The 8,489-nt window shown below is 44.8% G+C and overlaps 1 protein-coding gene across 3 annotated transcripts in view; it reads right to left on the reverse strand.

Moving 5' to 3' along the window:
• Window positions 1–5,109, reverse strand: part of Rtn1 (reticulon 1) — a 221,432-nt gene extending 216,323 nt beyond the window's left edge. Inside the window, exon 1 of one of the 3 annotated variants that reach the window (XM_006990726.4) lies at window positions 4,513–5,109. In XM_006990726.4, the coding sequence (XP_006990788.1) occupies window positions 4,513–4,753 (241 nt within the window). In that variant the 5' untranslated portion in view covers window positions 4,754–5,109. Of the gene's footprint in view, window positions 1–4,303 lie in introns of all 3 variants that reach the window. The other 2 variants (XM_076550857.1, XM_076550856.1) reach the window with 2 other exon arrangements.
• Window positions 5,110–8,489: the final 3,380 nt, after the last annotated feature.

Consider the following 8,489-nt stretch of genomic DNA (forward strand, 5'->3'; position numbering starts at 1 on the left):
ATAGTTAATTCTTTGAAGAGGGGCAAAATGAGACAAAGAGAAGGAAAGAGAAGTGGATTTATTTTCCATAACTGTGTAGTCGGAGCAAGCTGTACCCACATTTATGTATCTTGTGTTGACCTCTGAAAACTAGCTCACGCTCATGTTCCAGTGAAGTGGGATAATGGCGATGTCCTTCTAGTCAAGCTTCCAGCAAGGATTTGAGAATGAAGAAAATGAAAACTGACACAAAACTAAACAGGAATGCAAGACAGAAAGTGGCACACGTTCTAGGAACCCTTGACCTCTGTTCAGCAGAGATGTTCCAGAACTGTCTGTTTCCCAGGGTGAGTTGAACTCCAGCAGTTTCTTATTTTACAGATAAAACTTTTTGTAATCCATGCTTCCAAGGATGGACAGTAAAACTGTCAATAGTCCACAACTCACCTCCCAAACCTCAATGTTAGAAGTTCATAGGCAACCCAGGAAAAGGTCTCCATGGAGGGATGAGTAATCTGGGTTCACAGAATGGTGACTTCAAAGACGTTAAGTTAGGCTGAAAGTCCTGATGATACCCATTTCAGTGTATTTAAAAAGTGTAGAGTACTTCTAAATGTTAATCCTAACATCTCTGCATTCAGAGATGTGTACCATATTTAACTGCCAGAAAAGTTAGACTGTGTCCAAAGGCTGTATCTGGAGAAATAAATGGTATTAGGTTCCCAGACTATTTTACTCTTTCTATAGACTGTAAAAGCAAGATGGTATATTGCTTCTTGCTTCAATACCACTATGGCTTTCTTAAAATATGAAAGAGAGAATAGAGTTTGTACTTCTAAAGGGGATTTCCAGAAAGTATTCCAATTAAAAAAATCCACATGTATACAAAACACATACAATAGTGAATACAGTCTACCCAGTTTCCAGAAGCAATGAGTGGCAAAGCCCTGAAGTTTTCTAGATGGGATGTAAAAAATATGCGCTCGACATGACTTAAATCATGACAGATGGAAAACAGAATATCACATCTGGCTTTTTAAAAATATACTTATGAACTTCATGGTTCCAGTAATATTTACTGATGAAAGAACTCTTCCTTTTCTTTTTGCAACGATCCACAAAATTATGTCAAATTTATCCACAGAATGGTATAGCTGAGGCAAGCCACCTTGAACTGGCTTCTCCTGACCATTCTCTAGCCTGTCCTCCATATCACTTTGCTTGTGCCAATGAGTTAATTCCAAAGCAGTCAATAGGTTAACTTCTTACCCATTCCAATTTGTTCAAATGCTCTTTTTTTTAAATTCTTTCTGTAAACAAAAGGCCATTCTTCCCTCATTTTGTTTTTGTGTGCTCCTTTTGACTAGTTTCCAAGAATAAAATAACTGATCATATGAAAAAAAAATAGAACAGTTGCTCTTAGCATCCATTGTATAAAACTCTAAGAGGCTGGCAATGTTCCACAGCTAGCAACCCTGACACTGTAGCTTCCACATGGCACTTTGAATGTTCCTTGGCCAAAGACATCACTGCACATGCCCACTAGCAATTTTAGATGTGAAAGATTATAGCTCCAGAAGAAAGTGTTATTTTCTTGTTATTGTTGGGAATTTTTCCATGCTACAGAAGCGGCAGGAGCAGTGAGAAGTGCTGAAAATTCATTCAGTGTAATGGGCCTTTATAGCTCGCTTTAATGATGTTGAGCTATATATACTTATTCTGGGAGTTTACGGAGAAGTATTTTTTGGAACTCTTTCTTGGGGGAACTTTAATTACCATCAATGTATAAAAATAAATAACAGAATTTATGGCCAGATGGCATGATTGGTGGTTCTTTTTCAGAAAAACAGTTTTTAAAACACCCGTATCTGTCTTACATGGGAATACTGCAAAGCCGTCTGTTTACCGCGCTTCGCACTTAAAAGTCTGAGTTTCATCTCCATTGATGCTGAGGCCTAAAGCATTCTCTCAAAAGGAAATAAAAATAAAGTAGCTTCCTTCCCCTTGGAGGACACAATGACGAAACAACCAGGGGCCAGGAGGCAGAGCGACCTCCGATACAAGTCTCTCGGACACCTCTAGGTCAAGCTTCCTAGTCTTCAGAACATCAGGAAAACTTGTTTCTATTTATAAAGCAAGATATAAAACTGCAAAGTCAAGCAAGGTGCGCCACGGTCTTCCCTCAGGTTTTGTTCACTGATAGGCTGATTTTGCTTACACTGAAAAAAAAAAAAACCTGCAAAAAATCGCACAAAAGGAGGCTGGTCCTGCTTTTATTTGGATTTTTCAATATATGGCTGCTTATTTGCCTACCATTTCCAACATCCTATCCTGTCCATGAAGTGGGGAGCTAGAAGATTTAAGACATTTAGCTAGACAACAATCATACAAGAAATCCCTTCAGGCAGTAACAGCTAAAACATTTCTATACAAATATGTCCGTCTACATCCTTTCAACCTCCTCCCACCCCATCTTAGAATCTTGTTTGGTTTTATTAGTTCATATGATACTCAGGAAAGGAAACCCCTAAATGACCTGACAAAACAAAGTATCTACGTAATAAATATGTGGAAGATGGTGACTGTTCCACACAGTCACTATTCTGTAACAGTACATTTGCTTGTCTAGTTCGTAGGGTAGATTTTTACATTTTTTCAGCATTAAAAATAATTACAGTTGTGTTTGCTTGATTTAATCAGTTCACAATGTACACTATATCAAAGCATTATATTGTATTATATATGTGTGTATCTATATACGTATGTCCACTTGAAGTATTTTAGCACATGTGATCTAACACAAGACTTCTTTATCTTTCTTGCTCACTGGCCCTTAGTGACACTAATGAGGGGTAGGTAAAGCTTATAAACAAGGAATTTACTTGGGATACAGTAGATAAAGGTTCTGAACTTCAGCAAAGAAGACCACAGGCACAAACGGCTCTGGGCTGTCGGCATTTGCCTTTTGCTCTTGCAGTTAGTGATATGGCTTTTCACGTCTCTCCATTTGCACACGAGAAGTTGCAAGGGACCAGGAAACTGTCCTTGGATTTAAATCCCACCCTACAATCCATAGAAATTAATAGGTGACAAATGAGGTTATCAACAGTTGGGGCTTTTCACATGTCGTTCCTCCTCTCCCCCCCCATCCCCACCTCCCTGCAGTCTCCTACCCCCCCCCCAACATCCCGTCCCCTCTTCCTCCTTCCCCTAGCTTCTTTCACTTCCTTTTCTTTTTATTTCTTGACCCCTACTTTTTTTCAACACGTTCTCCAAATCTCCTTTGCTGGCTTAGACCTTGCTTGTTCCAGACCAGAGTTAAGACAACCTGAGGCACTCCACATAACCCCCGCCCCCCCGCCCCGGGAGGGGGTGGCTTAAGAAAGGGGTTTCCCTAAATCAGCTGCCAGGAGCACATATGCCTGTCCCACCCACGTCCCCTCCTCCGGGAACACCCACTACCCAGGCCTCACACTACATTACCCGAACTACACAACTCCCACTTCAGAACAGCAGAGCCTCGCAGACAACGGCACAACACGCCACCCCCTACAGAATTTCTTCTGGAAACAGCGCTAACCAGGCAGCCACCCCTCCCCACAGCGTGCTTCTCTAGCTAGCCTCCGAGGACAAGCCATGGCCCTCGGGTTAGTCTCTCCAGGCAAGGATTCGTTCTGGCTGTGAAGGGCCAGTCAGGGGACGGGAGGCCCGGACCCCTGGCAGTTTTTGCAAACGCAGAGGCGAGCTCAGACTGCTCGGTAAAGAGTGCCTGGACCTCTGGCCACAACCCCAGCACTTCAATCCGCCACCAGGACCTTCTTCACATTTGGGGGTTCCAAGTTTCAATACTCCCTGAGACTCAGGTAAAGAGCAGCTAGGAAATAAAGAGGGAGGGCTACAACTCCCAACCCTCCTTCAGTGCTGTCCCTCCGGAATTAAGCTCAGGACTCCGTGGGGGTTGTTTTCTGCGCGGGAGAAGGGGAGCCGAGCTGGAAGGGGAATTGGAAAGGAGTAGGGTGTGGTGACTCCTTGAAGGTAGAGAAGAGGAGAATCAAAGCCCCTGGCTGCCCTAAACCCAGCGGGAGGGTCCTGAGGCAGTGGGCCCGCCTGCTGCTTGGTCATCACTGACTGCGGTCGCCCGCGGAGCACGCTGCGCGCAAACACGCCCCAGAAAACCATCACAACCTGTCACGCCCGCCCTGCTGCCCCGAGGCCTCAGACAAGAGGGAGAAACTTGTTCCGGGGCGCAGCAGTAGCCAGGCTTTCCCAACAGGGACAATGTCTAAGGCTGAAACAAGAGTAATAACGAAATAGCAGGACTCACAGCCTTCTTCCTCCTACCCGCTAGCAGCCCACTGCTGTTTTTCCACCAGTCCGCTAATATTTACAGTCGCCGGAGGCTAAACCCTGCTGGGGTTGGTGCCCCAGGCAGAGAAGCCAGGAATACGCAGAGGAGAACTGTGGACTCGAGGACCCACAAGAAACCAGGGTCCCGGCCTCCATTTGCGGGGTCTCGGTGCCCGCCGGCCTTACCTGTGGATGCAGTTTCCATGGCGACGGGCGGCGACCGGGCGGGGCCGGAGCACAGTTCCCGCGGCGACACAACCCCATCTCCGGCGCCGGACCCCCAGGCGGGCTCCCCATCCTGACGCGCTGGCCTGGACCCTTTCGGCAGCGCCGCTTCGTCCTCCCCCTCCCCCCGGCCCCCAAACCATTGGGACCCGGGGCTAGCCAAAGGCAGCGGCTCATCTTGCAGATCCGGCGGTGCAGCCATGGCTGGCTGGCGGTGCCCCCGGCTGGACGACGGCGGCGGCTTGGCAAGGCCGGGGTGCGGTGGCTAGGGGCGCGGGCGCTCCCTGCTGCTGTCCCCACCGGGACTCTGGGCTCCGGGAAGCTGCAGAATCTGCGCGCCGCCGTCGCTGCCTCTGCTGCAACTCGGGCCGAGCCGCGGCTGCTGCTCTGGGCGCTTCGGCTCCTCCTTCTCCCCCTCCTCTTCCTCCGGGGCCCCGGGGCGGCCGCCGCCTGCGCTCCTCCCCTGCTCTAGAGGCTGCTTACTGTGCGGGCGCCGCTTCGCTACTCCCAAGCCTGTTATTACGCAGGTGAAAATGGCCTGCTAGGTCGAGTCCTCCCGAGTGCACGTCAGCCCCGGGCCTGCTAATGGCAGGCTCTGATTAAGGGATGTGCCAAACCCACTTGACTCTGCCCTTTATCTGGGGAAAAAAAAAACAAGGAGAGGACCAGCAGGTACTGCCTGCAGCTTGACTAATGAGGCAAGAAGTTAAAGCCAGACTGGAGTCCTAGGACTAGGAGAGCAAGGGAGGCTGGGGAATCTCAGGACACTGATCTGAGTGGAGACCTGGTGAAGATAGATGTTGGTGGCAAGTGAAGACAGGGATCTGCAACGTGGAGGTTAAACCCTCCATCCTTAACAGTGTCCAGGATAGGTCCAAATACACAAGCCTTAACAATAGCAAAATAGAGTGCCGGGATGGGCCATCAGGAGAAACTCCACAAAAACACTTTCCAGACCTGTCCCAAGTACCACTGAAAGCAAACACTAGGCCAGCAGAAGCAGCTGTGGCTCCTTTTGGAAACATTCAGCGGAAAGCTGTGCAAACCACAGGCTGTCTTGGGCAGTCTGCTTTATTGGAGAAATGGACAATCCTAGAAAAGGCTGCTGCTCTTTCCCCTTACTTTACTCTCCGATATAATGGAAGATACTTAATGAGGTGGAGAGGTGACTCACCTACATGTGTTATTCCCGTGTTTAGACCTATCTTTTCAAACAAGCCATATTTTACTGGTTCCTAAACTGTAATATGATGCGCGCCTTTTAAGTCTTAGCTTAAGTTCAACATCAGAGGACTATAGTTATCTGTTGGCCCTACTCTGAAAGAGGTGGTGGGTACCTTTGCTGCACTATACAGCGAGGTTATGGAGGGTTCTCAGCTACCACTAGCTTCACGCCTGTCTGTGGGCTTAAAGGGCAGAGTCGGCACCATTTGGGTGCTCCTAAAAATGATGAAAATAAAAATTCCCAATTCAGACTAATCTTTTGTTGTACTAGGTACAACAATGTTCAAAAGAGAAAATTTGGTAGGGATCTGACAGTCATCACAGTTTTACATTATTGGTATATTGAATATAGAGTTACTGAGGCTGGAGAGATGGCTCGGTGGTTAAGAATTCTTGCTGCTTTTCCAGAGGACCAGAGTTTGGTTCCCAGCACCCACATCTGACAGCTCACAATCGCCTATAACTCCAGTTTCTCTCTCTCTCTCTCTCTCTCTCTCTCTCTCTCTCTCACACACACACACACACACACACACACACACACACACACAAATAAATCTTTGAAAAAATTAGTTTCTATGGAATATGTCCATTATCTTCATTGCGATAGTGGCTTCACAGTGTATTCATCTGTCAAAAATCAAGTTGTCATGTGTCTATGTGTGAGTCAATGTATATCAGTTAGTTATCCTAATAAAGCTATAAAAATTATCTCCTCCTACAATAACAAAATTTTGGTTATCCTGAATCATCATAGCTTTTTTTTTAATCTATGAGAAAATAAGTACCTACTTAAGATATTAAGTTGAAAAGGCTGATTTCACTGCTGTTTTTCCAGGGAATTTAATGTAGTCAAGCATCTGGGGAAGCACTTGAAAGTATCATTCCAATATTTTGTTTAGATTGCCTTAAAGTATTAAGAATTCCAGGTAGGAATTTCCTCACAGTTTTATTATTAATATGCAAAGAGCATGAGAAGTTTAAATGATACAAATTTACGTGGCTACTAAGGAGTATTGAATTGTGACAATATGGTGAGAAAGAGATATTTTTTTCTCTTTCTCTGAAAGAGGTGGTGGGTACCTGTGCTGCACTATACAGCGAGGTTATGGAGGGTTCTCAGCTACCATTAGCTTCTCTGAGAAACACTGGAGAAAGGCATCACTCAAAAACTTGACAAACTGTGCAAACCTCTTTGTATCCTTATGATTAAATAGATATGGGGATATGATTCTAATTATTTTCCACATTTCATCAGCCACCAATCAATACTCTCATTCAAGAATATATGGAGAAAATAGACAGTTCAGTCTATTTATGCTTTACTCATTATAGGAAACAGATAATTTCATTTTAGTAGATTATTCTGGAAAAAAATACATGGTGTGCTGATGGTGTAGCTCGGAGCCCTAGTTCTTGTCTAGGATGTGTGAGGCTCTGGGATCAATCCCTAGCAAGGTGGGGCACGGAGACATGGACAGAGAGAAACAGATTATTTTAAAAGATATGCATCATGTTTCAACTGAGCAATCTTCCCAATTACCTTTACTTACTAGACTCAACATGTGAATTGATTCAAGTTGTCTGTGTCTATGGGGACAGAAATATTCAAGTTTATGTTGTGGTTTAAGAAGATTCATATTGCTATCATGTTATATGTGCATCCCTCTGAGCTGATGGACCTTCACTGATTTGAAGACTTATGGACATAACACACAGTGAGGGATGGGGTTCCGGGACTCATATAATCACTACAGGTCATGAATTGCTCTAAAATGCTTTTGAGACCAAGAAAATGGGGCTGGAACTTTGAAGATATTCTCAGCATTTTAAGACAACTCAGAGGAGTTGAGTCTTTGGTTCTTGTTGTTGTTTTGTGTCCTCTCCTCCCCCTCAACACACAAAAGGAATCAGGTGAGGAACATTTAGCTTTACTTGTGAACTTCAACCAAACCTAATACTGTGGAGGACATGGAGGCATATGGAGAAAATGTTACAACCTTTTCTACACCTCTTATCTCTTCATCTCAGTTTCCTTGACCACAAACCGGAGATTTTAGAAGTACCTCTGTGTTTTGTTTTGTTTTGTTTTGTTTTTAATTAAATCTCAGTCATTCAATTTTACCAATGAAGACTTGGGAGCCAGGTGCTGGGGAGAAAGCCTGCTAGCTCAGAGGGACAGAGAAAGCACCAACTCACCTCCCTCCTCCACTGACATCCACGAGAGCTTTTTCCTACACGGCCTAAAACATAACTCTTCAACTGAATGTCCCTCATTTCTACTTCCTGTGCACCTCTCAGTCCATCCTCCTGACTTCCTCTTACTCTTTATGGTTTTTTCCTGTCAACTGGTTGCTTGCTCTGCCTCTTAATCTATGGTTGACTTTATTTAATCCTGTTTACAATTGGATTAAAGGTGTGTGCTAGGGCTGAGCCATACCACAGCCAGAAACAGGTTTTTCTAGTAAATAACAGAATCTCATGTTTCACAGTGTGATCAAATAACCTGCAACACCTCTGTGTAAGGTTTATGGTCAACTTAATAGTTGCATATTTTCAGGGTGTTTAATAGCACATACTAAATTATTTCTAAGAAACATCTTTCAAGACTAAAGCTGGCTATTATTTCAGTTATTTTCAGCAAATCAGGTGAAGCATGTTCAGTGATTATTGGAGTCAAGACAGTGAAGGACTACACTGTTGCTATTTGTAACTCC

Source organism: Peromyscus maniculatus, chromosome 14 (genome assembly GCF_049852395.1).
Source record: "Peromyscus maniculatus bairdii isolate BWxNUB_F1_BW_parent chromosome 14, HU_Pman_BW_mat_3.1, whole genome shotgun sequence".
Lineage (NCBI taxonomy): Eukaryota > Metazoa > Chordata > Mammalia > Rodentia > Cricetidae > Peromyscus > Peromyscus maniculatus.